This window comes from Toxoplasma gondii, chromosome VIII, assembly GCF_000006565.2.
Source record: "Toxoplasma gondii ME49 chromosome VIII, whole genome shotgun sequence".
NCBI lineage: Eukaryota > Apicomplexa > Conoidasida > Eucoccidiorida > Sarcocystidae > Toxoplasma > Toxoplasma gondii.
In genome coordinates, this window is record NC_031476.1 from 6,009,793 (window position 1) to 6,037,714 (window position 27,922).

The 27,922-nt window shown below is 55.4% G+C and overlaps 4 protein-coding genes across 4 annotated transcripts; all 4 read right to left on the reverse strand.

Moving 5' to 3' along the window:
• Window positions 1–1,443: 1,443 nt before the first annotated feature.
• TGME49_269180 (MIF4G domain-containing protein) lies at window positions 1,444–13,790 on the reverse strand (the record flags this gene model as incomplete). The annotated part of the gene is made up of 12 exons (XM_002365570.1): window positions 1,444–1,508; window positions 1,850–1,989; window positions 2,491–2,636; window positions 3,058–3,171; window positions 3,624–3,681; window positions 4,316–4,555; window positions 4,841–4,923; window positions 5,164–5,487; window positions 5,941–6,259; window positions 6,562–6,644; window positions 6,833–7,010; window positions 7,534–13,790. 12 exons carry the CDS (start codon window positions 13,788–13,790, stop codon window positions 1,444–1,446), a joined length of 8,007 nt encoding a protein of 2,668 aa, XP_002365611.1.
• Window positions 13,791–16,848: 3,058 nt separating this feature from the next.
• On the reverse strand, window positions 16,849–19,907 carry TGME49_269175 (hypothetical protein; the record flags this gene model as incomplete). The annotated part of the gene is made up of 7 exons (XM_018781533.1): window positions 16,849–17,058; window positions 17,356–17,541; window positions 17,684–17,791; window positions 18,029–18,131; window positions 18,683–19,172; window positions 19,378–19,473; window positions 19,805–19,907. 7 exons carry the CDS (start codon window positions 19,905–19,907, stop codon window positions 16,849–16,851), a joined length of 1,296 nt encoding a protein of 431 aa, XP_018636569.1.
• Window positions 19,908–22,654: 2,747 nt separating this feature from the next.
• On the reverse strand, window positions 22,655–24,421 carry TGME49_269170 (hypothetical protein). The gene is made up of 12 exons (XM_002365569.1): window positions 24,261–24,421; window positions 24,155–24,205; window positions 24,064–24,101; window positions 23,860–24,004; window positions 23,648–23,803; window positions 23,481–23,594; window positions 23,390–23,418; window positions 23,271–23,334; window positions 23,185–23,211; window positions 23,070–23,128; window positions 22,974–23,008; window positions 22,655–22,916 (listed from the first exon to the last, which is right to left on the reverse strand). Exons 1-12 carry the CDS (start codon window positions 24,370–24,372, stop codon window positions 22,856–22,858), a joined length of 891 nt encoding a protein of 296 aa, XP_002365610.1. The 5' UTR covers window positions 24,373–24,421; the 3' UTR covers window positions 22,655–22,855.
• A 347-nt stretch (window positions 24,422–24,768) lies between these two features.
• On the reverse strand, window positions 24,769–26,412 carry TGME49_269160 (outer dynein arm docking complex protein ODA1, putative; the record flags this gene model as incomplete). Its single annotated transcript, XM_002365568.1, has 1 exon — window positions 24,769–26,412. One exon carries the CDS (start codon window positions 26,410–26,412, stop codon window positions 24,769–24,771), a length of 1,644 nt encoding a protein of 547 aa, XP_002365609.1.
• Window positions 26,413–27,922: the final 1,510 nt, after the last annotated feature.

A 27,922-nucleotide genomic window follows, 5' to 3' on the forward strand; every position in this document is an offset into this window, starting at 1 on the left:
ACAGGCCTCTGTCGACCCGATCCCTCTTCAGACACATCGAAATCCTATGCAGAGATAGGCAAGCTATAGACGGTGACAGAACACTAAGCGGTGGAGCTTGATAGAAAATGCGAAACCGCCGAAACAGGTCAACAGTAAAAGCTGCGAGGACTGCATACGCATTTAAGTGCAAACAAAGTAAACACCCAGCAATATCACCCAGGAAGTAATGCATAGGTCGAACACATCTCCGGAATGGGAAGGGCCTGAGTGACGGCGAAAAAACGCTGTTTTGCTGGTACGTTTTAACCCCCGAGTTTGTCAACTGCACAGCAACCACTCTTTTTTTTACACGCAGCCTTGTGATAAACTTCGATGGACATCTATGCCAGCGAGAGATGATCTCCTGCACATGCTGCACGTTCCTAACTCTGTCGTTTTGCTCCAATTCGTTTTAGCGTGCTCTCTCTGCGTCAAGGCGTCTTTTATCCTGGACAGTCTCGCGAACAGATGAGCGTGTCCGGTGAAACGAGGCGGCGTCCGTTTTTTCTTCCGGTAAGATAGTTCATCGAATTATTTGGACTGCATTTGTATCGTCTGCTCAGTTTCTGCCACAGAAGAGCTGACTGAACAACGTTTGCCTCATCACGAGTATAGGTGCAGAGTCGAACGAACAGCGAGAAACAACGACCGGGGGCTTGAAGGGGAAATATCTCGTTTCCGAAGGAAACAAGAGCCTTTTCCTCTCCTGGTCTTTGCCGAATCGCAACAAGACTTTCTGTACCGTCGCGGCATCCACGTGGAACAACAAGGATGAGTACCGTGGGAGTGCGAAAGAGCTAAGACGGCACCTGGCATACCTACTCTGTACACCAGTACAAATGCCTACGAATCGGTACCCTTTTCCACGTTCAGCGAATTCTAGGTGCCCACATCTTCGCCTGTCACGTCTCTTGTTAAAAAGTGAAAGAGTGCCACAGGCGATTCGAGCGAACCCCGAGACATGCACCCGAGAGATTCAGAAAACGGCAGCGAAGGCGGACGGACAGACCGCGCTTCTCTCCGCCTTCCTGCGTTTACAGCGCAGAGAACGAAAAAAGCACCTCGGTTTCACCACAGAAACTGAAGAAACGGTTCTGTTTCTTCGACCTCCCTGTTTCGGTCCATTCCGTTTCTCACTCGACTTTCTCCGCTAAAAACATCGAGATCTACGTCCGACCTCAGTCTCCCCATTTCGCCTTGCGGCAGCGCTGAAGGTCCTGGAGTGTAAACATAAAAAAAAACGTTGGGTCTTCAGCTCATCACTAAATGCGAGCCTGCCTTTCAAGCGACGCCGCGGCTTTCGCTGGTCTCCCGCTCTTAAACGGAGTTTGTATTCGAGCAAGAATTTTCCTCTTCGTCCGATGCAGAAAACGTTTCGCCTCTGCCACCTCACGTTTCCTTTTTCGACAAGCGCTTCCAAGCTCACAGCTTGCCCTTCAAATCGTCCAGGGTGCTGGTGCTCAGAACTTGGTGCTCAGGGTCTGCAGCTGAAATCGAAACGCAACACAAACCGGGCAACAAAGATGTGCCGGGACCATGCTTTCTCAATTCCCGAGAACGAATTCGAGTTTGAGACTGACGAAATTTGGAAACGCAGAAGCTCCACTCTCTGTATTCTCTCTCGGCGCTCGACAGCCCTCACGATACGCTTCCAGGTTGGCACCGACTGCCTTATCTACGTTGCCACTCGTATTCTGCACTTCTCTTGAGCATTACGAGCACCGTTCACCCTCGCTCTGGACCTCTCTGCCGAAACGTGCCGTTCCTGAAAACCCAGAGACCTCCCGCTCGCCTCCCGTTTTCCCAAGAAAAACGTCTCGTCACGCACCTTCCAACGTCTGCAGGAACTCCTTCATGAAGTCGGTCAAACGCGGTACGTCGATCTTTAGGTCGCTGTATGGACTGTCCTCGACAGCCTCTCCGTCTTCACCCTCTTCGGCGCTGCTGTTCGACATGAACTGCTTCAAGCTGCACACAACATCGAGCGAAAAACAAAGTGGACACCCACTCCAGAGACCGTCCCCAACACAACACCGGCGACGCAGCTCTCCAGACACGAAACAGGACTTCTGCGCCACAGAAAAGACAAAACATACAAGCACTCTTGCCCAACAACGTATACTAACTGAGCAGCTGTGTTCACTGCAGCACGCAAAGCTCCACATTCCACCAACTCTATGAACTCTCGGCTGCACAAACCTCCATTCCTACAAATACATATATCTATGTATACATACATATACATACATATATATATATATAGGGTAGATACTTCGCAGGAGCGTGTACATGCAGACAGGCGTCTCCCGGCGATGAGAGGTCTGCAGCGTAGGCAACGTGGACGGCGCTTCGTTGGAGCACCCCTCGTCTTCTCTGCTGAGACAAAATGCACAAAGAGTGCCAAGTCCTTTCGACTGGACAGCAAAGACGTGGAGGTAAACAAGCTGCTTCAAACGAAATCGCCCTTACCAAGCCTTGAGAGCTTCCGCCTGCAAGATGCCTTTCTGGCAAACTTGAACGAAAAGCTGGAAGGCAATTGCTCGTTGCTTGTTCACATGCTCCTTGTCCGCCACGAGGGCCTCAATCGAATACTTCAGCCACTCATCAAAGATCTCCTGTACGAACAGACAAAAAGCAGCCGCCGGAAACAAACATACACACTTGCTTGTATATATATATATACATATACATGTTTATAATTGCACAGACATAGGCCCGTAGTAGAGGTGCAATTCGATGCAGTCCGCTGTCTGTACAAGAAACGCAGAGACTCACGCAGCACCCCCTCTTTCACTGGCGTCGTTCGTTACCCACGGACTGCACAAAAGTTCTTCGTATCCAGGCACTCCTCCATTTCTCAGATACGAACACAAATATTCATATATATATATATACTTGTATGGCTAGATGCAGTTGAGACTCGACTGGATATTCGGTGGACACAACGATCTAAAACGAAGATGTTTTTGTAGCGTTTGAATTTATCTGGAAAAGCACATCAAGGTCCGGTTGGGTGACAGGCCGTCTGGGTCCTACCTTGTGGACCGACTGGGATAGGTTCATTTCCTTCAACATCTCGAGAGCAGTGTTGAGGTCCATGGACTGAACGAGATCCTTCATCTCAGAGCGAGCTGCAGCAACTTGTTGCTCCTGGAAAAGACACACCGGCATCGACTTCACACACTCAATTTCACACCGAAAGCGGCATTACTCACGCAGGCAAACTACAGAGCCATTCACAGAAGCGGCTGCAGAACCACCATCATCTACATTTGCATCCTTCGGTCGCTCTGCCTATATCTTCAGAAATGTATGTTTTGCCCCTCCTCTATCTTCGTCTATCTCTACAACTATGGCTACATCTTTCTCGCTGTCTCTACGCCTCTGTACACGTCTCTCTCTGTGTTTCTCTCTGTATATACCTCTCTCTGCCTCCACCTCCCTGCAGCGGACGGCGAATCGAAAACGTCGAGTGCGATACACAAAGCCGAGACGCGAAATCACCTGGACGCCTGTCACTACTCTGAGGAGACTTCTCCAGCGAGAGCAAAGTGGATGAACGTGTGAATGGTAATGCATTTCCCCTGGTCCACGGAACTCACTTCAGACATCGGCGCGGTTCCACTGCTGGTCTTCGGTGCCGCGGGCTCGCCACCACTCCTGCGAAGAAAGAAAATGCAAGTAAACAGAAGCAAGAAAACTCACCATTTCCGAAGAAAACTCTGCACACTCTCAAACAAAGAACGCCCGCTGACACTTCACATTGCGACGGCCAGTGATGTTCCAGCTACCGGCTGAACTCCAGCGCCATCTCGAAGCGTCTGACCAGACCGGATTTGCACAGAAGAACGGCGAGAACAGGGTCTGCGAATCGACGCCTCAACATGCGAGACGAAAGATTGCGATTTCCTCTGCAAGCTCCCAACCTCTCTCAGAAACGCGAGAACCAATCACCCGCAGGTGAGCGTATCACTGCACTGCCTGCTACCTCGACTTGCTGCGAAGAGTTCGCAACTTTTTCGCACCACTCAAGAGTTCTTTTCCACCAACACAGAACTACTTGCAATGCCATCACCTCGCTTGTTGCGCCTTCTCACGTAGAGCGACGAACAACCATCGGGACGCCGGTAGACATTTTCTCTTCGTGCGACTTTGCCGTACAGACACCCCTCCAGTTACGTTACAGCTCTGTGCAATAGCCACCCGTGCATTAGCCGTAACTACGTCGGCTGTACCTCCGCAAAAACAAAAAAGCGAAAACCAAGAGCACCTCTGTCAAAACATTCCAACTTACTTGCGACGGCTGCTGTCCTTCGCAGGCGACGATGGCTCAGCAGGGGCTCGGCCGAGGAGCGAACTTGGCCCTGAGGCAGAACCTGTATGCGAAGAACTTGCATCTACAGGAGTGGCAGACGCACTGGCATTCGCAGGCGATCTCTTGCTGAAACTCGATCCCCAATTCTCTCGGCGCAAGTTGTCGTCACGACCAGACTCTCTCTCCTTCTCCCTCTCCGACCGCATGCGACCCAGGGCACTGAAGAGACGCACACGACAAAGACGAAGGAGGTTAAAAGCGAACCTGAAGTTTAGAGAAACCGATGGAACGCAGACACGTTAGCAGCTTAAAAAGGCGTCGGGCTCCTTTGTCAACTTGAGAGGCAAGACCTCTGCGCGCTTCCGACAGCGACACTCCACACCGTTGAGTAGCTAGCAGCGAAAGGAGACTTAGCGAGGTCTTCTCGAAATCAATTACGCATTTGGACCAGTTTGTACACGCGGCGGGATCTCGTTTTCGGAGTTTTCTGATGTGGGCCGTTACCTGAACGCGCTCATGGGCTTCGAGGTCTCTCCGCCACCCATCCGGGAGTTCGCGTTCATCGGCATCGGATTCATGCCAGGCTTCTGAACGCCAAGACAAGGACGCACGCAAAATATGCATGCATGCGAGGAAAGACTGCAGGCGCGCCTGCTGTCACTGAAGTGTGCAACATGCGCTGGTAATCCAAAAGAACAAAGGAACTTCGGTCTGGCGGCACCAGACCACGGAGATCCAAGGCAAGAGAAGACATGCGCGTGTGATCCAGAAGAAGTGGAACCCAAAATGCTGAACATCTGAGTTGGCCTCTCCGTGACGTATCTCACCGCCTTCGCGGGGCCGACTCCACGTCTGCTAGTGGCCATCTCCCAGCCGCCATCGTCGCCTCCGCGGGTGTCGAAGCCTCGTCCCTTGCCGCCGAGGATGCCTGCGCTGTATTGCTGCTGTTGCTGTTCGAGCTGGGCTTGTTGGTGGAGCTCTGAGAGCCGAGTGGGACCCTCCTTCGTAGCCGCGAACTTCTTTCTCCACTTCTCTGCTCGGTTGTCCAGAACGTCCTTCAAGAGACAGCGAACTCGGAAAGGCAGAGACTCATCCTTCTGCAGCTTCTGGACGACCTTGATCCGTTCGCAGAACTCCTCGTAGAACTTCCACTGCAGACACGAAGCGAGAGAGCGAGCGAGGCAACGCGGGGGTCGAGACAGGCGCGCACAGGTCCAGAGGACGCGCTCGCGGAGATCCGCGAGGACAGCGAGGAAGACCTACGAAGTCTGTGCGCGTCTGGACGAAAAAGGGAGAAGAAGAGCTCAGTCTTCTGCAAGAGTGATCGACAGAATCTTTCACGCCCGCAGCAGAACCGATGCAGAAACCACTGATGCCATCGGAACCTGGACCCACCACTTTCTCTGATCGGTTGCTCCCGAGAAGGCGACTGTTCCTCTGTGTCGAAAGATCCCCTCCAGTTGACGTCGCTGTGCCTCTCGAACTCGGGCCAGGAGGAGCGAAGCCACAACTCCCGCAGTTCGAGAAAACACCAGAGAGGCCATCAGAGAAGACGCGGCCGCCAGGGCATTCGAAAAACGTGGACATGAGTCTGTGTCGCTTACCTTTGGGTTCTCGAAGAAAGGACCCACAGTGTGGAGGAAGGCGCAGAGTGCCTCCATGTGAGGAACGCCCTGGTCTTCGCCTCCGGATATGTCGATGCATTCCAGGCGCTTCTGCAGCAGTCTGTCGATACACTCCAGGAGAATCCTGTGAGAAATCATGCGGCTCTTCAGCAACTCTCCGACGAAGATCATGTTGCCCTTCATTCGCGCCTTGTAGAGTTGAGCGAACTCGAAGGCCTCGTCCTCGTCCAGTCCCTCGGGCACCCGCATTGGCTCCAAGTTCGCCACGAACGAGTCTTCACACTGGTTGATCAAGATGCTGAAGCGGAGGAAAAAACGCAAAGACGCAGATGCTTCCAGAAAATCCAGACGACCGGGACATACACACACGCGACACAGGAGTCCAGCAACCAGCCCTCGGCCTGCAGACCGAACAGTCAGAACGAAAGAGGAACTGGAACAGGCGACTCAGCAGATCCCCACCACAGAAGAGTCACCCACAAATTAAAGGCACGTATATACACACACCTGTAAATACATACAAAATCTACATATACATACGTATGTATGTGTGTATACGCTTGGAATAAGAACTACACGGATGAAGACACGAAGACTTACCGACGGAAGTAGCTTCCCTTGGCATCATCGGCGAGGATCTGCTTCAAGTCGTCTTTCAGCCTGGAGCAGAGTTGGACGTACATCTGACAGTGGCGAAACACAGGAAACTGACTCGGAGAAATGTCGATCAGCAAACGCCACCCACAGGCAACCAGCCCACCAAATCAAAGCTCCCTGTCCTCTCCATTGAAGACAGCTTCAGTACCTGCCCAGACCCGCTAGTACTGAAGGATACAGTCCTTGCAGCCTGTGTCGGTTTCGCCGGACCTACCTGGATGAAGTGGTGCTGAGACACAGCTTTTTCGAAAACCATCTTCATGAGGGCATTAACTTCCTCCTTCTCCTTGATGCCTGCGTTCAGGATCTGCGGGTACAGCTTCTCGAACTTCTCCAGCGTCAGCTTGTTCAAATGGCCCTTCAGTCGACGCAGCAGTTGCTGCTGCTCGTCCCTGCGGTAGTACACCCACAAGCGACAAGGTAATCTCAACATCTGTTCTCTTTCTTTCACCAGGTACACATCCACATTCGCATTCAACGTCGCTTCGAGGGGGACTCTCAAACTACCGCGAACATGCACCGAGACTGCAAAACCACACAGAGACCCCGTGTGACGACAGGCGAGAGGCGCGTCGCGTCTGAGGAAACCAAGGTTCACCTTCGCGTCCTTGGAAGGAAAGCGAAACAGGAAGCCTAGCGGTGTAGTTAGACAGAGACCTGCTCTCGAACCTTAGAGACTCGCAAAGCGTCAAGCCGGGCTTTGCCTTTCTCCTCGCACTCGACAAGATCCTTTCTCGCAGCGGGACGCTTCGCAACCCCACAGCTGCCGAGTCGAGACATCGCTACGAATCCACGTCCAGACCAAAACTCAAACTGACAAGTGAGTCTTGTACTGCCCTAAGAGGAAAGAAACGTAGCAGGACGTCGCCGCTCCAACTCTGCAACTTTCTAAGAAAGTCTTTTTGTGAGACGCACTTCTTCTGTTCGGCTTGTTTCTTGACCCAGGAACTTTCAGAGGCCTTGAGAATGGCATGAGACGGGGGCGGCGGAAGACTCTGTTGCATGCGTCGGAACTCGCCAGGGTCGGGGCGCTCTTGGTTGAAGAAGCCGCCGAGGCCACCGGCCATGGCGCTCAAGCCGCCACGGCTGTCCTCGCCGCGGCGCCAGTCTCTGAGGGACCCAGAGCCGCGGCCGCCGTCAGCCTGGCGGCTGTGGCTTCCGTCGCCGACGCGCCAGCCGTCTTCGTTGCGGTTCCCGACCTGAGATCCGGATCCCATCGCGCGTTTCCCCTCGTTCTTCCGGTGCATCGCATGCAGAAGGCCGTCGCCGCCGGTCCGACCCGACCCACCGCGGCCGCCGCTCTTCCAGGAATCATCGCCGTGGCCTTGGCGCCCGTGATGCCAGAAGTCCCCGCCCGGCTGGACCTGCTGCGTCGCCGCTGCATGCGACATGGCGCAGATCGAGATCAGCGCCGGGACCGACGCAGCTTGCTTGCTCAGGCGATACGCCACCAACAGCCGCTTCGAGTACAGTCCCGCGCAGGCGTCCCCCGAGCCTTGCGCGGAGACTGGCCCGTTCGCAGCGCTGCGCGACGGGCCGTCGCTGAGAAGCGACGACGCGGAGGGCGGCGAAGAACTTGCTTTGCTCTGAGGCGAGGACAACGCGTCTGGAGACTCGCCTGCAGACCGCGTGCTGGACGGCGCCAGAGGCTGCCGGTGCGTCGCAGAGCCTGGGGTAGAAGGCGATGGGAAGTCCGAAGGCGACGATGAGCCGGCGCTCGCGGCGGGACTGTCTCCGAACTCGCCAGCGGCTGGCAGCGGCGGGGGGACAGGCGCGGGCGAAGCGGCGCGCGAGCACCTTCTGCGAGGCGACGACGAATGCGCTGAGTCCGCGCGCGATCTCTGGCCTTCCCTCTGGGCGACCGCGCCATCAGGGAGAAGCAGCCTGTTGGCCTGGGGACTCGCGTCCCGGGGCGAAGCGGAGCCCGAGGCTGGAGAGTGGGTCCTCAGAGAGCGCGGAGACCGGCTCGCGGCCCGCGGAGACAGATGGGATTCCCGCTTCGCTTCCAGCTCCAAATCTTTCTGGACCTGCGACGCCGACAACCTGCGCCCCTGGCCGTTGTCACCGCGGGGGCTCCTGGAGGCCCTGCCACTCCGGCATTCGTCCCTCGCCGCTTGGCGGTTCGCGCGCGGAGACATGTCCGAGGGTCTGCGCCCACGCGGAGACAGTTTGTGGTACATCTCAGCCTTCATCGCCTGACCGAGAAACGCGTCCTCAGACGGCGGGGGCGGAGGGGGAGGCTCGGTGAAACCTGCGCTGACGGGTGGCAAGTTGCCGAGTTTGGTGACGACATTCGCAGCCTCTGCGCCAGTCTCCTTCTTCGCGAGCGAGACCGCAAAGCCCATCGGCTCCGCGGGCGCCTCCACAACCACCGTCGGCACGGGTTTCTGCACGTCGGCTGAGGAGACACAGGCGACGAGGGAGACAGCGCTGCTGTTCTGAGACATCGCCGGTGCAGCGGCAGGCTCTGGTGGCTCTAGGGTGGTCGGCGTCGAAAACACCGAGCCGACGAGGCTCGCGGTGGTCGCAAACCCGCGCGAAGAGACTGGGGCGCCGCCTGTGGGGGGCGGAGGAGGAATGACACAAGGTGGAGGCGGCAAGAAGCCTCCGGCAACTCCCAAGGCTCCAACGGTCGGACCGTGTGCCTCAGGTGACGGTTGCATCGCAGCCGCCTCGTCGTCTTCCTCTTCCTGCTTCAGCACCTGCTGCTTCGCGCGGCGGCGCTCCTCAGCCCGCAGTTGGTCCTTCCGACCCTGTGGTAGCGCGAACTTCTGTTCCTGGCCTGGGAGCAGCGGGGCCTCTTTCTCCTCCTCCTGCTCCACAACGACCTTCTTCAGCTTCGGCCGATTCCGCGGCCAGAGAACGTGCGGTTCCTCCTCCTTGCCTGCAGCATCGCGGGCCGCGCATTGGCCCTCGCCGGCTGCAGCAGACCCACCACTCCCGCCAACCGCGGCAGCGGACTGCGCGCGCCAGGCGCCTCCAGGAGCCGGTCGCGTCCCTTTGTCGCCTGCGGGGATCGCGGGGGTCGAGGCCTCTTCGAACGCGGCCTGGACAGGCTTGCCGCCTGCCACCTGCTGCGCCTGGGGCTGCTGGCCCGCCTGAGGACCCCAGCGCCGCGGCGCCTGAGCCGGCTGCGACGCCGCCACAACTGCGGCGTAGCATCCAGCGGGTTTCTGTGGGCCTGCGGTCTCCGCAACTTTGCCATCGCCTGCAGGCAGCGCTACAGCACCAGCGTTACTTCCACGCCTTCGAGCACCACCTTCTTGGTCCGCCCCGGCGCTGCCCTGAGGCTGCGTGCTTTGGGTCGGCTGGCTCTCGGGCGCCTGTGGCTCCGCGCCATTGCCGCCCCGACCTTGGCGATGCTGCGCTCCTTCATGGGCGTGGTGCGCCTGGCCTTGGAGGCTTGCAGCGGGGCCTGCCGCCTCTTCGGAGGCTTCGCCCCGACTGCCGCGATGGTGGTCGCGGTGATGCTCGCGGCGGTGGTGGCCCGCGCGTTCGGCATAACCATGGCTCGTGCTTCCTCGTCCTTCTTCGCGACTTCGGCGGTCTTTCTCGCCGCGCCGGTGGGCATCGTGCTTGCCTGCGCCCCCAGCGGAGCCGCGGGCCTCCGACACCGTCTCGCCTCCCGAGGAAGGCGGCGAAGGCTTCGCGGGCTCCGCCACAGGCACAGGCTTCTCCTTCACGCGTCGTGCTCGCTCAGCCCAAGTCATCGGACCGCTAGGCGCCGCTGTCGACGCGGCAGCTTCGGCTACCTCCTGCGATAATTCCACCGCGCTCGCGGCTTCGCCTGCTGAAGCCACTTCCTTCTTTCCATCAGCCTTCGCCACCTTGGTGTCATCCCGAGACCCCCGCACAAAGTTCGCGACTGCTTCGTTGTCGCCCTCACGGCCCACTTCTTTAGAAACGCTTTCCGTCTTCTCAGCAGCTGGCGCGGCCGCGGTCGCCGCAGGTTGCGGGCTCGGCGCCGAAACGCGCGCTGCCCATCCGGTCGGCTTGCCAGGGGCCGGCGCTGATGCGCTCGGGACCTCCACGCTCTGCTCTCTCTTCTTCTCTACAGCCTGAGTCTGAGAGGAGCCCTGCTGGTCAGTCGACTCCGGGGACATCGGCGCGTCGCCTCTTCCGCGGCCGGTGCCGAGGCCGCTCTTGGTCGCTGGGGACACCGGAGAGGCGCCAGCGCGAGCAGCCGCGCCGCTGCCCCCGTTTGTTGAGGAGGCATTCGCAGGCGACTTCCTCGCGCTAGGCGAAGGCGTAACGACGACCGGCTTGCTGGCGTTCGTCTTCATCCGCTCTGCCCAGCTGCGTGGGCCCTGAGGCGCCGTAGTCGCGGACTCGCCAGTACTCTTCTCCACAGCTTCTTGCTCGGGTGCGGCCTCTTGCCCTCGCACCGGTGCGTTGTCTGAAGCATCAGAGCCCCGAGGCCGTGACGCTTCACCGGCTCGATTCCGGCCCTGACCCGCAGAAACCACAGGCGTTGCAGGGCGAATGGAGCCCCTGCGCGACGGCGTAGCACACTCGGCATGGCTGCTGCGTCTCGTCTGAGTCGATGCCGCGTTCTCCTTCGTCGCCGTCGCAGATCCAGCAGCTGCCTGGGCCGCGTTCTCCTTTGCAGGCGCAGCCGCGCTTCCCGCCTTCTGACTCCACGAGGGCGTAGCCGCAGTCCCACCAGTCGCTCTCGGGGTTCCCTTCTCTGGAGACGTCTTGCCTTGCTTCGGAGCCTCCTCAGAAAGCTTCTGAGGCACCGAGGACGGGCGACTGGCTCCGGCCGCGCCTGCAGCCGCTCCGGCGTAGGACAGACTGCCGGGCGTTGCCGAAAGAGCGCCCGCGCCCGGCGCGGTCGCAGGGCGCGTCTTCGTCGCCTCGGGAACGGCGCCTGTGCCGCTGCACACCGGCGACCGAGTGCCGTCGTTGGTGGAAGAACCGGAAGGGCTGGCGCCTCCGCCGACCGCAGTCCCTGTCCCACTTGTGCTTGTCGGCGTCAGAGAAGACGAAGGCAATGCCCGCTCCTGCGCACCCGAAGTTGCGCCTGTCTTTGCCGGGGCTGGAGACGCACCCGGAGCGCCCTCGGCATGCTCTGTTGTCTTCGCGTTGCCCTGCATCAATTTGTCTCGGAAAGAAGTCCCTGCAGGCATCCGCGTTGTCCCTTGCGCTGCAGCCGGTGGAGGCGGTGGCTGGCTCTTCACCTCCTCACTCACCCCTGCTGTTGAGGCCTTCGACGCGCCGGCAGCGCCGGCGCCTTGGTGGCTGGTCCTTCCTAGCGGGCCACCCAAGGCCTGGCCCCCACCCTGTTGGCCGCCCCAAGCGGCGCCCTGGGCTCCGCCAGCCTGAGTCGGTCCAGCCGCGGCGCCTCCTCGGCCGTGGTGCGGCGCGCCGCCTTGCAAGCGGCCAGAGCCGCCGGGCGCATTCGGAATGCCGCGGCCCGTGCCGCGGCCGGCTCCGCCACTCACTCTGTAGTTGACCATGTCGCCCGTGCGTCCACCCCTGCCTAGGCGGCCGCCCCGCCCGCCTCGGCCCAAGCCGCTGCCGGGTCCCGTCGCGGGGCTGCCCATAGTATAGGGCGCGCCGACGCCGAGAAACTCGCTGGGCGGGCAGTTCGGGCCGCCTGGTCCCACGAGGTGGGGATGCGGGGCTGCGTACGGGTATACAAAGGACGCGGGGACTGCCGCCCCTGTGGCCGCCTTGTCATGGAGCTGGGCGGCCAGCGCGGCGTCAGACTGCGCGCCAACGGCGGCAACCACCAGGTGGTCGACCGGACCCGGCGCAGGCTGCCCCGCGTAGAGCGCGCCATTCATGGGCGCCGCGAACTGCGCCGGCACCGGGTGCGGCATCGGCGCAAAGTGGAGGGAGCCCGGCACCGGAATGAAGGGCTGCGAATGGTGCGCGCCCGGGGCCAGGTGCCCTGCACCGCGTCCAACGACCTGCGGCGCGTACCCCGGCAGCGTTGCCGGGGCCCCCGCGGGCGGCGAGGCGCCCCGCACGACTCCGGGGACCGGCGGGACGCCCACGTTTTGGGTGGCGCCCGGCGCGGTTGCGGGGCCCAGCCCCGCAGCCTGCGCGGGCGCAGAGCGCGCGAGCGCGCCGGCCATGGGCGGAGGCGGCGCGCCCGGCGGCGACGGTGATGACGGATAGACCACGAAAGGGCGGCCCGGAACGAACTCCTGAGCGTTTCGGTTGAACTGGTGAGTGCTATTGTACGTAGTAGCGGAGGAAGGCGATGCGGGGGTCGCGCCGTTATTGACGCCCGAGAGGCCCACACTGGAGGGAGAAGCTGGTGTGGCGCCAGCGGCGCCGGAGTGTTGCACCCCACCTGCGGGCGCGGCTGGCGGAGCGGCCTGAACGCCGCCGCTCGCGCCCTTGAAGGAGCCCGGAACCACGGCTGCCGTAGTGGCGGCCGGCCGGAACTCAACGGCGTCTGCGCGGAGTTGCGAGCGCATCGGCCCCGCGTTTCCAGACGGGGACGGCGCGACTGGCGCAGCTGCGCCTCCGTTCGCTGACTCGGCGGCCGTAGGCGTGGCCACAGACGCCGGCGGAGGCGGCATTGTGACAGGAGCACCTAGCGATGGGAAAAGGCCCCCTCTCCCCGTCCGAGCAGCTTCGCGCCCCTCGGGCTCCTCTCCCAGCTGGAGTCGAGACGCCGGCTGCGGTTTGGCGAGAGACCTGCACGGTGCGGCGACGCCAGACAGGGGCGTAGGCCCGACGGGCACGGGGAAGAAGGTGGGAAAGGCTGGAACGCAACCCGAAGGCGAAGAAGCGGACGGCAGACCTGGCAGAATGACGGGCTCCAGAGAACTGCGACTGTTTACTGCATTCTCGCTGGGGAAGTACGTCTTCAACCAAGACTGCGCGGGTGACAAAAAGCTGCCTCCGGCAGGTGTGCCCCGCTGCGAACACGGCGCCGCGAAGGAAGCCGAGACGCTCAAGGGATGCCCAAAGGTAGGAGGGCCACCAGAGACGAAAGGAGATTCGCGGGTGCCACCGACAGAAAACGGCGGGTACTGCGGCGCGGCAGGGAGGGCGGAATCGCAGGAGGAAAGAAAATCCGAGCACTCAAATAAGGGATGGTTTCCGTTCCCGGCGCCGACAGACGAAGACTGCTCCGCAAACAACTCGACACAGCTGTTCTGAAGACTTTGATGAATGGTACCACTGGAAGCCCCGTCTGCTACGGCAGACATGATGTTCTGAACTGCAGCATTCACTGCGCGTGCATTCAGTCGCAGACTCCGCTCGATGGTAACCGCGGGACGTTTCTATCTACTCCTCACGATAATGAGCGGATGCTGCGATTGCCCGTACGGGGGCGAACTGAAGGCTTCAGATCAGAACGGAGACAAGCGTGGCGGCAGACGCAGAAGCACTCGAGAGACAGAGTGGACACAGAGGGGGCGGGACCTGGAAAGGGAGCGTTGTCACGCCAAGAAAGTCGATGAGCAGAGAGCGGTGACGAATCGCTAGACACACTATGCTTGAATGAACCACAAAAGACAGCGAGTAGAGACAATTCTCTTGCACGCGGGCCGCAGATCGGCTACAAAACGCCGGCGCTGGAACTGTTCAGAAACGGTACGGGTGAACTGAGTGCGAAGTAAAAGAAAACGAGCGCGGAGGCGACTCTGGGGACATCCGATGGAGCTAAAGGCGACGGCAAAAAGCCCACGCACGCTTATGACATCTCCCCTGCATCCCTTCGCAGGGCGAAGTGGACGTGGAAATACGCGGCAAAAACAGGGTGTACCGCCCACGGATTTCGCTTAACCGGCTTGCGGTATCAGGGGAGATGCGGTCGATTCGGCGGAAAAAACAGGCGAGAGAAAAAGTACGTTGCCTAATTTACACGCGGTGATGGCGCGCGTTCGATGGTTGGATTGCTGCCAGTCAGAGCGACAACATTGCCGAAGCAACGATCAAAAAGGTGAAAGACGGGACCAGGAAAACAGCGGAGAAGAAACGTTCCGGATCTGACCGAAGTAGCGAGCGGGTTTTTCTTTCCAACTTTCCTTTTCCAGCCAGAAAACAGCTCTTTTTGGCTCTGTCGCGAGCGGAATTGTTGTTGGTGTTTCACGATGCGTGGCGAGGAGAAACGAAGCGCATCACGTCAGCGAGGAACAAAAATGCAAGGGTACGACAAAAAATGGGGGGCATGGGGAGGTGAGGAGGAAGCAGCAGACACGATGGTGTGCTCAGCAATATTTTTTCATGAAAATGTATCTATATATTTCGCAGTTTCCGCAGTAAACGCGACCGCACAACGGTTGTCGCGCGTCTGTGCAGGATTGGTGAAACGCGAACGGACAAAGTAGGGTGTGGGGGTGCCTCTCCGGCGAAAAGAGAGTCGAAAAATTTAGCGACCGCGAGGAGAGGGGCAAGTACGAGAGAAAAGCGGTGGGGAGAAGAAGCCAGAAGGGAAAAGCAAAGGTGAAAGAGATGCGGAGAGGCGAGAGAAAGACAACAACTCCTGCCCGCGCACGCGCAGCGCCTGCTGCTGAGTGAACGCAAGATTTCGCCTCCCTCAGAAAAATCGTGACAGGGGCAGCAAAACAGCAGTACAGCCGCACCCGCCTCCACTCTCATGTATGGGTGCCCGACCGTTCTGGCGGGAGCGTGCGATTACCTAGATTTTGCCCCCCCCCCCGCCGGATTTTTTTCGCGGCAGCGACCGCCCACCCACACACCGCACAGAGTTTTACGCTGTCGAGTTCGAGTCACGATGCCATACGCTGTCGCTCCCCCCAGTGCATAACCGTCCGCGCATTTCCCCGCGACATAAAATAGGGGGAATGGGCGGAGGGTGCCGTGCGGGCTAAAACAGCCTCCTCGTATTGGCCTGCACGTTGAGCGTGCCAAAAACTGGTCACCAGAATGCGGGACCCAGCGGAAAAATCACACGTGGCACATCGGAAAACAGCGAGAGAGCGCTGCGGAGAGGTCATCAACTACTCACGCCAGTTCCCAGGAAAAACAAACAAAAACGAGCAAAGGACAGTTCGGAGAGTGAGAACCTGCTGTGCTTCTACCCTGTCGCGGAATCTGGCTGACACACGGCTGAGAACGGATTCAGCGAATGCGACAAGCACCGGAATGCAACTAGCCGACCTCTTCATTCAGATACCTCTCAGCGGTAGAAAGGTAGATTTTTGAGTTCGCGTCACACTAAGTTTGCCGTTCGTGCATTAAACCATATCTTTGCCACGCAAAAGGATCGAGCATCTCTACCATCGAGGGACAGCGGGGGTGTGCAAATGCCAAAGAAGAATTTATTATCCATTCCAAAGGGTGAAACTTGACTAACATCGAAGGCATCTGTCGCAACCATCGCTAAGAGACACCAGGACGAGCGACGGTGCGTTCTTTTTGGTCTCGAGTGTCTCACCAAGGACCCATCGCTCACTGTTCGTCAAGTCAAAAGGCGCGCGCGAGATCTCAGAATCGCCCGCACAAACGCACGATACTTTGGCTTGCCAAAAAACCGGGTCGTTCACAGATGGCCGTCGATAGGTGTGTCGATCGAGACGCCGAAAGCCTCGAAGATGGGCGGCTGGTTCTGATGCCATGTTGCATTGTAGTGGACGAACGGAACAATCCCAAATCTGCACATGCGTCCATCTACACTATATCACGTGAATCTATTCCCCAATCTTGCATCCTTCAGGAACACTTATGAGAGTGCAACGTTTCGTCTGCTTGAGTGTCGCTGCATTATTTTGAGTGTGTGAAGTATGAACATCTGCAGCGCGACCAGTGTCGCCAGGACCACTTTCGATGCAGGACCATGCCCTGGTATATTAAAAATATTTATCGTTCTCGACGAAGACGATTCTATCGCCTCACAAGCAGAGTACCCTGGTGTTGATACGTTTAATAGGTGGAAAATCTCAGCCCCGACGAGGCTTCCATACAAAGGTGGAAGGAAGCTAAAAGTAAATGGGGAAGTTCAATTGAACGTCGGCCAAAACAATTAGGCTGGAAAGGGTAACGGAGAGTCGCGTAAATATGCAGGACTGAAGTCAGGAAACAACATGAAGATGAGCTTTCCGTGCAATGGGGTATCAGCCCTGTGGTCACAATTCTAGTCCACTGCTGAGCAGCACGCGTATCCACAGCTTTTTCGGAAAGCGGTCAAGTGATCGAGTGCGTTCGGTGGGTCTTCTCCCCGCAGAACATTAAAATGGCACGCCGCATCATTTAGGTAACCTGACAAAATGAGTTAGGAAATTTACCACTTCAAAATCACAGTTACATTCCCTCCGTGTCGCTAGTGCCGCTTGAGCTGTCAGAGTCAGACACTCCCCCTTGTAGGGTGATTGAGCTGATTCTGTTGCCAACCGATACGCACACCTTCTGAACTTCGATCCAAATCCGGGCAGGACTGGGTGCTTCCACCGTAGCACCCGCCTCAACCTGGGGCTCCTCCTCAGCTTCGGTTTCCGGACAGTTTAGTGCGACCTGAATGACAAATGAAAAATGCCAGTGGGAGCGCGTCGCACTCCACTTCCCAAACAGTCCACGGGGCTGACACAACACTAGAAGATCCTACGCTGTCTCTTCTGTCAGAACGGGGACTCATGTTCAACAACTCTACCTACGCACATGCGGCTGACAGGGTTAACGACTTTAGACCGCAAAACCCGCGTAAGCTTCCAGTGTACTTACACTGTAACAATCACCCGCAAGATAACTTTTGCATTTTGTGGGAATCCCCGGAACGGAGCTTTCCACATTGTGATTTTCCACGGCTGATACCTGCGATCCTGTTTGGGTATCCCGAAACTGCTGCAGGGCATTTTCTATCTGTGGCCAGCAAAGCTGGCACTCATCACCGTCCTCAGCTGTGTCGTCATCGTCGCCAGAGGATGACAAGCGCTGTGTGGTTCGCCGCGCTTCGTGAGCTGACGCTCGGGATGTAATGCGGAGTGCGGGGCGGATGTCCTGCATCGCAACACAACGGAACGGAACGTCATTGCCAATCCATCCTGAGCAGCTTTCGCATATGAACCGGCGCTGCACGCGAGAGTGGCCTACTTCCTCCAGACTGCAGATATCCACAACCCACCAAGCAAATGCAGCTTACCTCTGCCGTCCAAGCCAAAGAGACATGAGGACGGAAAGGACGAAAAGAAAACGGCTCTCCTCCAAAACGGGTCACAATCTCGTCGACACATTTTACCACCGGAGACACCTAAAGGAAACGAAACCGCAGGAACAAACATAGGTCGTGGAAAATATTTTAAGTGCCGATCAAACCTTTGGTGCTGCCGCCTTCCCCAAAGCACCCTAGTTGTCACCCCAGCAGCCACTCACAGGAAATTACCAGAGGAGCTACGGAGCGCGCGCCAGCAGCAACGTTAGTATGATAGCGGACGTCAAGAAGGGAATGGAGCTGCTAGTCATATTTTTTAAACAGCCGCAAACGTACCAGGTGGTTCGCAGAAGTAGGCGATGCCGTAAGAGCGGCGAAAAAGCAAGAATGATCCGCATTACTGAAGATATCCAGTTCCGTTTGTAGTTCCACGGTGAAGCTGATCCATAACACAGAGACAAGCTGGGAAGACAGCGTCAACGCGTTCGAAGTGCCCATGTCTCGGGGCACGTCGTCGTATCGAAATCCAGTGATACATATACAGGCAACGATACGGAGACACTATTCATCGTTGAACTCCTCTTCACGCGGGACCCTCGGCTGCGAACACAGCAGCGAAAAAAACCCTATGCTAATTTTCTGCTTATATGACGTGAATCTGTTCTAACGAGTACTCCCACTGTATGTTCGCCAGTTTCGTCGTGGCCGCCGCAGAGTTATGGATATACGTTTCTATCTGTCTGTCAATGAAAAAGAGAACATATCCTGCGAGAAAAGGACGTGCCTGTCGTGTGAGGGGCTGTAGAGGTGTTCGTATCAGAAGCTATGCCTTTCAAGAATGTCCGTCCCCTAACTTCTCAAAAAGCACCCAGCTGTCAAAAATGCAGTCCGACACTCACATTCACAGAAGCTCGTACTCGTTTCTCACGAAAGGGTAGTTCACACCAGACTTCGTACGCATGAATAGCACTCTATTCGTCGGATTCTCACCATTTGAATTGCCTCAGATGTGTGGTTATTTGAGCGAGGAAAGGCTCAATCAAGTGGTACTGGAGCATGAACGTCCGGCTCAGGCTTAAATGCAGATCCGCGATATCAACCACTTCTTTTGTGGTATGCAGTTGAAGCTGTCTGTGTATCTTTGGCTTCTTCCCGTGAATGTCACGTCGAAACGCCGGCGATGAATCTGTGACTAAATGATTAGGCGACGGTTCTTGAACGTTGACGGACTCCTGTACAGATCGGCCACCTGACGTGTGCAGAACCCCGGTTTTGCTGTTCTCTTCTGTAGACGTTTTCGCTACATTCTGTGTAGCTGAAAGAGGAGGCTGTGTGTTTGACCTTTCGTGAATACCCACACAGGCGAGATGACCTTGGTCTCCGACTTCTTCGGGCCGTCGGAGATTCCACTTCAAACGACAAAGCTGACGGAGAGACGCACGAGCTGCGTCGAGTCGATGAGTGACCTTTCGTCGCGGCACTAAGCAGGACAACGCAGAAATAGACCTGGCAAGACCGCTTGGATGCCCACTAAGGTGCTGTAATTCGATATCACATCACGACCACCATGTTGGTCAACTCCGCGAGACGTAATTCGCATTTGCAGCAGCTCCCGGACTACGAGCAGTCTCAACAAAAGGGTTAACCGCTTTAGTAATGGTACAGGATTGCATGACACTGCTTACCAGGGATATACACAAACGTAGCGAAATTTCCATCTGCATGTGGGATTTGCCTTTTGCGACCGCGGTGCTGCTCCGCTGGAGCGGTCGGTGCCGGGTCTGCAAACACAGAGAAGACCGAAACACAAGTAAAGCGTTCAGCTGTCCAGCGTGTCACGATTTCATTACGATCCACTCCAACCGACCGGTAAGAGTTCGCAAATTCCACTGTTACCACTCCCATGTAGTGCAATGACGCTGGATTGATACACTCCACCGCTGTCTTTGTCACAATCATAGAGGATGCCAGACACACCGGGTTATTTGCGATTCACTATCTAGTCGTCCCGCTTTCATGAAGTGAGCTAACATACCCGTGGTCTTTTGCCAAAGATGAAACTGTCCGCGATGTGCAAATAAAGAGGTAGCCCACTCGGATGCGCCAACTCACCATCCCACCAATCGAGGAGCCTTGCACACACATCTGCGGTATCGCGTCTGGCGTCCTGCATTCTAGCAAACTCATAGAACATGTCCTGCGAGATCGCGCTCATCAGCACTAAGGGCGGATCGCAAACACCCACAGACGGAGGTGGAAACCCGACTGTACGAACCGTATTTCTCTGCAAAGAAGCTGTCGTCTATGACTGTTCAAGGCGCAGCAGAGGGCATTTCTTTCTCGCGATCCTCATGTTTCTGAAAAATTGAGGTGCTGTTGAGCGGCAGATAAAGAACAGCCTCGAAACCGCTTCGTCGTGAGCGAACGAGTCTCAAAGAAAGCATAGTCCACCTCGACCACCTCATGGAATGCCTTTTCGGCGCGTCCACCTCGTGTGCCGCAGCTTATAGCTATCTCCCGGGAGCGGCCATCACCAAACACTTGGTCTGGGGTTATGTTGGCGACCCAGCAAGACACTGGCGCGCACACAACCCGCACCGTTGCCGGCTGCTACATATGATCAGCCTGCTCTGTCAACAGTGCTTGAGCCCGTCTGCCCGGTGCTACTGCTTCAACCTTTTGAGCAGGCTTTGTCAACAGTTCAAGGGAGTCAGATGTTGAAAATAACAGGCGAAATATTTTACCGGCGACGTTTGCCATTCTGCGTCGAACGCTGGAAGCGTTCACCCAACGGCCCTGTTGGATGGGGTTTCGCCATACTCCAGGGTCACAGCAGCTAGAGTTGGTACGCGTCACGAGGGTGGCAAGAAATGACATAACCTTTTGACGTGCAGTTCTCCTTGTTCACTTCATCAATATGGAGACACAAGGCAATGATGGTCTTTGCTTGGTGTCAATGAGAGAGCTACACTGATCTCTCCAGGGGCATATCGATGGAATCCCGCCATAGCTGCATGTAGAACGTGCATGCAGTTGTCTTCGTCAACGCTGAAGGGTGCTCAGAGACATGTTTTTTCCACGTACACAGGTCAGACTAAAGTAGATTTCGTATCAGCGCGCATAAAATTCAGTTGGGAGCTTCAGGAAACTCCCATCTTCCTCCTTTTGTGAACTTACATGTGAACATCCTGCATGCTCGCTCCGGATTTCTGCATGCAAAGCGCCTTCTTGTGTGTGTCGGAAACGAGTTTATATCGATGTGATGCACCGTTTTCTGTCCACATAATACTTAATCGATGTCGGATACTGAAGAAAAGCCCTTCTTGACACTCAAGACTTGCAGGTTATACGCGGAGGACGTGGCTCTCTTTCGTCCTGCTCAGTGGCTTAACGACGCTTGCATCTCTTTTTTCTTCGAAGTGCTGCAGGCTGCGGCTGATTTGTACTACAGCGCCAGAGCCCGCCCTGATAGCCAGAGGCTCGCGGAAGGAATAGCGCACTTGATAGTGGAAGGCGTTAAACCATTTAGCGAAAACAATGAAGAAATGCTGCGCCACAAGCTGGGGCTATGTGCCCCAGCGAGTGAACCGTCTTCTAATGAAGCTGCAATGTGTAGCTTGAAGTCTAGGCGAGAAGCTAAGTTGGAGACGTCGCCTTCTTTGGGATGGACAAACCACGACAACGAGGCACACGTGTGCTCTCCGGTTCTGTTTGTTGATCCGTGTGTGGCATTTTTGGTCTCAATGTGTTGTGATGGTGATGAAGTGCAGGACACCCTTCAAACTTTGCGTCTGCCACTTCGGTCGGTAGTAGTATGGCCACTCACCGACCATCTGGATTCTTCCGTTTCCGGAGGAACTCACTGGACGTTGCTAATTCAGATAGCGTGTAGCAGAGGCGTTGAGGGAAATACAATGATCCAACATGGTTGTAATTCAACCCATGGACCAGTGAAGCCGCACAGCCGTTACAAGTTTTTCCACTTCGACAGCCTTGGGCACAAAACCCAGCGATCACGCGGTAATCTTGCTGCTGCGCAACGGCTCCAAGGACTGCTGGGTCGTTTTGTTAAGATCCCCACCTCAGCGGAATCCCCAGAAATTGCTGCCCACGACAAACCACGCAGTACACCAGTCCCGCTGTGTTGCGTGCCGCCTCAGAGCAACGCATCTGACTGTGGAGTGTACTGCTTGCTATTTGCGGAGAGGCTTCTACAACTGTTGGTCAGAAAAGATCGTGAGTACTTCAAAGACAAAAATGACTCCGGCAACCACCGACGTCCAAACCAGACGGCATCGTCTATCGAGATGACGGCCCGTCTACTATACCCGGAACATCAGTTCGACTTATCGTGGCTTTCTTTGCCCGAACTACAAAGGTTCGATCCTTTGGTTGTGTCTACCCAGAGACGCGATGCACTTCTTCTGGCAAATAGGCTGGCTCGAAGGGAAGGCCTCTTTTGAGAAAAACGCGCGTACCGAGCGGAAGCAAGTAGATATTTGCCTCTAGTTCCTACGATAACCAGACTCAAGTTCCATACTATTTTCTGGTTGTTCAAGGGAAACACTATACCGGAGTGGTGTTGTAGTTCCTGCATGTTCAGTGACAGTGAGTTACGCTACTATGGACTCCCGCTCCTGCAAGACGCAAGTTGTTACAATTGCTGCTACAGATGTAACTATGGCAACGAAACCGATGTTCGTTAAAGTGTTTTAGTCTACGCGGGGCTCGATTTTATCGGTGAACGGCCGTGTGTTCAGACACTGCAATCTGTGTGCTGAGTGCGCGAGTTCTGTTGACCCAACGGAGAGCTCACAGCCAAGAAGTCCACCAATGAAACACACTGACTCTCAAACTGGCACCACTTCTGTTTTCTGGCGATGATAACGGCGAGACGGTGGGGGCGTCCGTTTCGTATACGGTGGCCGCGTTACCCATAAATAATAAAAACTATGTGAGTTCCATAGTCAATGAGTACGTCAACGGATGCCGAAGCACAGTGTAGCATTCAGTCAAGGACATGGCTCTCCAGTGCGAGGAAAAAAGAAGTCACAACATCCGCTCCAAATCGAAGCGTGGCTTGCGGCAGCGTCACGTTATCCGCACGCACACCCCTGAGTCGAGGTTACTCTCCAACACGGAAGCGGCGACAGCATCACCAGTCTACTTCTCCTTTCGGCTCTCCGTACCTAGCATATCTCGAACGCCGGAGTGGGTGCTCACTCTAAGAGCGGGACCATATGGAGCAGTGTGGTGGAACTACAAGTGTAAATTTGCTTACATGGAGTTCACCACACTTTCTAACGACTCTACATACTGTGCATTGGAAATACGTTGTGGTGTGCTAGTTGCTCCATGCACTAAAACAATGCCTTACAGTCATCAGCATCTTTCTACCCTCCTCGGGAGATAGAGGCTTTTTCATTTCCCTTGGATCTACGAGTGCACACAGCATAAGTGTTCGTTGAAACAACTTGCAGAGGTAGTCTTACTGTTCTCCGCAACCTCCTGTTTTCTCTCTGTATCACAAATAATTAAGCGTTCTCTTCGGCGGACCGCCGTCCATCAGCTGGCGTACCTAGGTACTCCTCTTCTGCATCGTCAATATCGGCTTCCCTCTCCTCCTCTTCATCTTCGCTGCCCTGCGGCAATGTGCAGCTGGGCTGTGCTCACATCGTCATCTGGCGATGAACAAACCTCGGCTTCGTCTTCAGCGTCGTCACCGTCTGTTGTGTGTGCGTGTGTTACTTAAACTATGAGCATAGTGCAAGAGAAGGTGCGGAGGTACCTTCCTGAGCAAATCGCCCTTTCGCCTGTAAATGCAGTCCTATCTTCCCGTTGCTATGGCTGAGTTGTCTGAAGGACCCGCAGCAGTTGTTGTTGACAATATTCACTCCATTTCCTGCAAGTGACATAGTGTCGTGTGTGCTTGTAGAGAGCTTTGTGTGCTGTTACCCGCTGAGGGGGACGCAGCGTCAGGCGCTGCAGCTTCAGGCGCAGCTTCGTCTGGGCCTGACAGTGCAACTGTCTCCACCGCAGCAGCTTTTTCCTCGTCTGTTGCGTTATATTCTGCTGTTCGTTCATTAGGTGCGGGTGTTTCGGCTTCTTCATCTGTGCGGAGTAACCTTCAGAGAATCCATGGTAGGCACACCTCTAGCGCAGCTCACCGGCTTTAACCTGTTCGATCTTCTCGACCTCGGCACCCATGCCCTCGGGCAGTGACTCTGGTGCCAACAGCATATCGTCGTCCCCCGAAACAGGCTCTATATGGTGGTCGTCTAAACCATGCGAATATGTGTTTTGAACACCATCCTTGCCAGGAACATTATGAGCCGGAAAGAAACCCAGAGTCTGGGTATGTCGCATCTTACCATTGACTCCACAGAGTACGGTTGTGCCGCGGCTCTGTCTAAACACCGGTTCTGCATTGCTACAACACACAGTAAGGCATTTATGGGCTACCTTTGTCGGCTACGAGACCCTCATCCGAAGCCTCCGACGCTTCTGCCTGGTCTAACGAAGGGAGTGATCCGAGTAAACCTTCCGGCGTTTGCTCGCTTCTGAATACCTTCTGCTATCGGGTACGTGTGTTTCCCTTTCAGTCGACTAGCTTCCGACCGAGGGAAAAATACTATGCTCAAACAGAGCAAAACGCAGACGGTTGGCCGTAGATTTCTCATCTTCCCGGAATTGAGGTGGACAGCGCGCGTTGTGCAGAGACGGGGAAGTGGACGGGAGAACACTTCGGATTCCAAGTGCTCCTCCAAATGGTGGAGTTCGGTTCTGTAGGTACACTGAATCCCAGCGCGCGAAGTGAAGACTGCTCTCCAGTAGTCTATATATGAAGAAAAGGTGCCATCGAGTTACTCAAGATTTGATCCAAGTTCGAGTAATAAAAAAGGGAGACACTTGGGAAATACCAGGATGCCTGTCACTTTTACGCCACCACTAGAGAAACTACGACCAACTAATACCTCATCATTACACAAACACACATGTAGTGACTGATCATGCGAAGCAGTGGTTGCTTGAAACATCATGCGATAAGCGAATTACACGTCGAGAACAAACTGCGTTCACCTTGGCCCCGGCTTTTTCTGCTTGTTTTTCTTCCTGTCATCTTTTTTATTCCGTCCTTTTAAGAAACGGTCTTTAAGTTCGTCCCTGCTAAGAGGGCGCGTGTCAGAGTCTTCATCATCTGAGTGTTCACTACTCACACCATCAAGTGTCGATGGGAGCTTTATTTGTGGTGGACATCCTATAGACGGTGCAGTTGTAGAGTATGCCAGAGCACGGTCAGCAGCAGTGTGCGCCACTGGGCTGTGTACATGAGCAACTTCACGAAGGTAAAACTCTATGATGATGTCAGTTCTTTGTTCTATGGCTTGCAGAAAAGATACCACAGTGGAATCGTTTAAGCCTTGGTTGATCCACAGCTCCTCGGAGTACAGCTCATGACACTCGAGCTTGTCGAAGATCCGTTGAATCCCGAGCTTTAGTTCGCTGAGTGTTTTTGATATACCTTCGTTTTTCCCTTCAAACATTTTGGTCTTCTTTTCCAGTGAAGTACAATAAGCCTCCAGCTCCTGCAGCACCTCTTGTTTCCTTTTGTCTGTGACAGCGTTGGAAGACTGGAAGTTGTCTATTTCTCTCTGAAGCTGGACGATATTGGCCTCCGCTGCTTCTACATCTGCGCTAAGTGCGTTGACATAGTTGTACAGAGAAAAGTTTTGTTCCTCGGCATTTACAAAGGCCTCAAGAAGCTGGTCGATACTGGGCATTCCAGTCGCTTCTTGAATTTTAGCAAATGCTGCTTTGTAGGTTGCAATATGTGCAGCTGTTTCGTCGGAAGTTCCACTGTCCCCACCACCGTTCCAGGCGTCGTGCAGTCTACTTGGAGACTCCCCTCCAGTAGAAGGATTGATTCTCTTCTTAGATGATTGATCATACTGTTTCACTTGCTTGAGCTGTTTTTGCTTTTGGTAAGCTTCAATCAGGCGACTGAGCTCAGACCGTTCCTTTTCAAAATCTTTGTGTTCTTTACCCGCTTGCGCCTTCAGCTCTGCGACCTGCTGGTGAGCCTCATCTCGGACTTTGTATGCGGCATTCGCCATGTCAATAACCTCTGCCATACTTTTTTTCTTCTCATGCAAATCCCGTTCCATTTTCCTGTATAGATTGTCGAAGGCGACGCGCTCCCGTCTGAGATTATTTATTTCATCTTTGAGTTTTTTGTTATATGCCACTGCCTCGCTGTATTTCTGCATTCCTTTGTTCAGACGGTTCTCGAGTATTCTTATTTGCTTTGCGATTGATTCACTGGACACCATGGCGCAATACACGCCTCCCATGGTGCCCATCCTTTCCCTGCACTTCATCACCCTACCCTCTATGAGGCTGATTTTAGAGAGAAGATCTCTTTCTTTGCGTTTCTCATCCTCCATGTACTGGATCAAGTTTTGGCACTGCTCGTTCAGAGCCTGCATTTTACTACCCATAAGGGTATGCTGCTGACTCGAGACGGCATCGCACGTTTCCTGAAGCTCATGCTTAAGCTTTCCGTTTTCACGAGAAAGCTTATCTATGGTGGCACGTTGGCGGCGTATTCTCGCCTGTGCCTCGTCACTGTATGCCTTGGTGTCATGTTCGAGGACGCGGAATTTCCGTTGCAGTTCCTGTATCTTCAGCTCCACCGGAAATCTGCGTGGATCAGTTGCCATTGTGATATCGGAATTCAACAAAGGTCACCAAAATGCATTAAGCGCATGTTCTCTGCCAGCTGCCTGTCGGCGGCCACAGCCCCGCCGGCAATGAATCAAAAGGGGCTAGGGACTCAGCGGCAATGAAGCAGAAACAAATTGAAGACAAGGAGTTTAATACGCGAACAGCCAGCAGGTTTCTGCTAGGCTGCTGCATTCAAGAAAAGGAGTGATAAGGTGCTGCAGTCCTGCACTCTGTAACGATTGTCGTCTGCATTAGGACATTCTGCTACAATGGCCCTACATCTGCAATTTCCCCACAACGCTTCCTCAATTTTTACTATTTCCATCTGACACGTTGTCTGTTAAATAAACACACACTTTGACACCGAAGCATGCTGTCATAAATCCGCCTGTGTAATTGTGCCGTGCTGTATAACTGTATTGCTGGCCCTGTTTCTTTGTGCGGACCTGTAGCCGCAGTGGTCAACGTGGCGGCTGGCGTGCAAAAAATGATAGCGCCGGGGCCGGACCAGAAAGATATCCGCCCTGCTGGTCTCGCAACAGCGGTTTCGCCACATCGGAGGTCTTTTCGGGGTCGCCGCCGCTACTGGCCCGACCCCTCTGGCAACTACCCTGTGACACACAGTCCTGATTCACACCGTGAAACAACGCCCGTCTCATGTCCTGCAGGATGGACGCCTACGCAAACCTGCACTGGCTATTTGGCCACAATTAGCAACTGTTCCAGTAGGGAAATGTGCATGTGTTTGGAACCTGACATTTACAGTTGTATCCCTCCACCTCGGTCTCGTCCCTCAAAGGGCAGCGGCAATACGGATTTTATCTCTAGAAGCCAGGCGAACCATAGTTTACTGCAGCAGGAATCAAGCGTGCAAGTCAGCAATTCTGAAGTCCGGAGAAGACTCTCCTCCCTTCAAAGTGAGAGGCGTTCGCGACCGGACACCCATTACCGTATTTTCGAGACAGAGCCACCGGCAGGGAAAATTCGTTTACGGGGTAATTTCGCTATGGAGCTGTACAAACGCAATGTCTACAGTGGATGTCCGGAGGAGCAGAAGGGGAAACGATACAGCAAAGCTGTATCACGTGCTGACCATGCGGACATAATTACTCACCAATCTGTTGCGGAAGAAGATAGCTTTAATGGCAAACAGCTCAACTCACGGCGTTGTCATGCGAACGTGAACAAGACTATGACAGATTTTTTGACGTGGAGAGGACCTAGGACCCGCGCAGAAGCCATCCAGCGATACACAACAAAGCAGGTGACCCACAAATTAGGGACACAAGGACTACTTATGTGGCACTCTGATGAGGAAACGTCTGCAGAGCAGACTGACACTCGTTTCGGGAACTCCACCAAGGCATTACGGGGAATAGCGTCTGCACGGAAACTGGCTGATTACAACGGCTGCGGCATTTTCTCGGTTCGTGCCGATACTGCTGCACAACGATGGTTCACACCTGCTCCGAAGTAGCTCTTTAACCAGAACAGGAAGGTCGTACG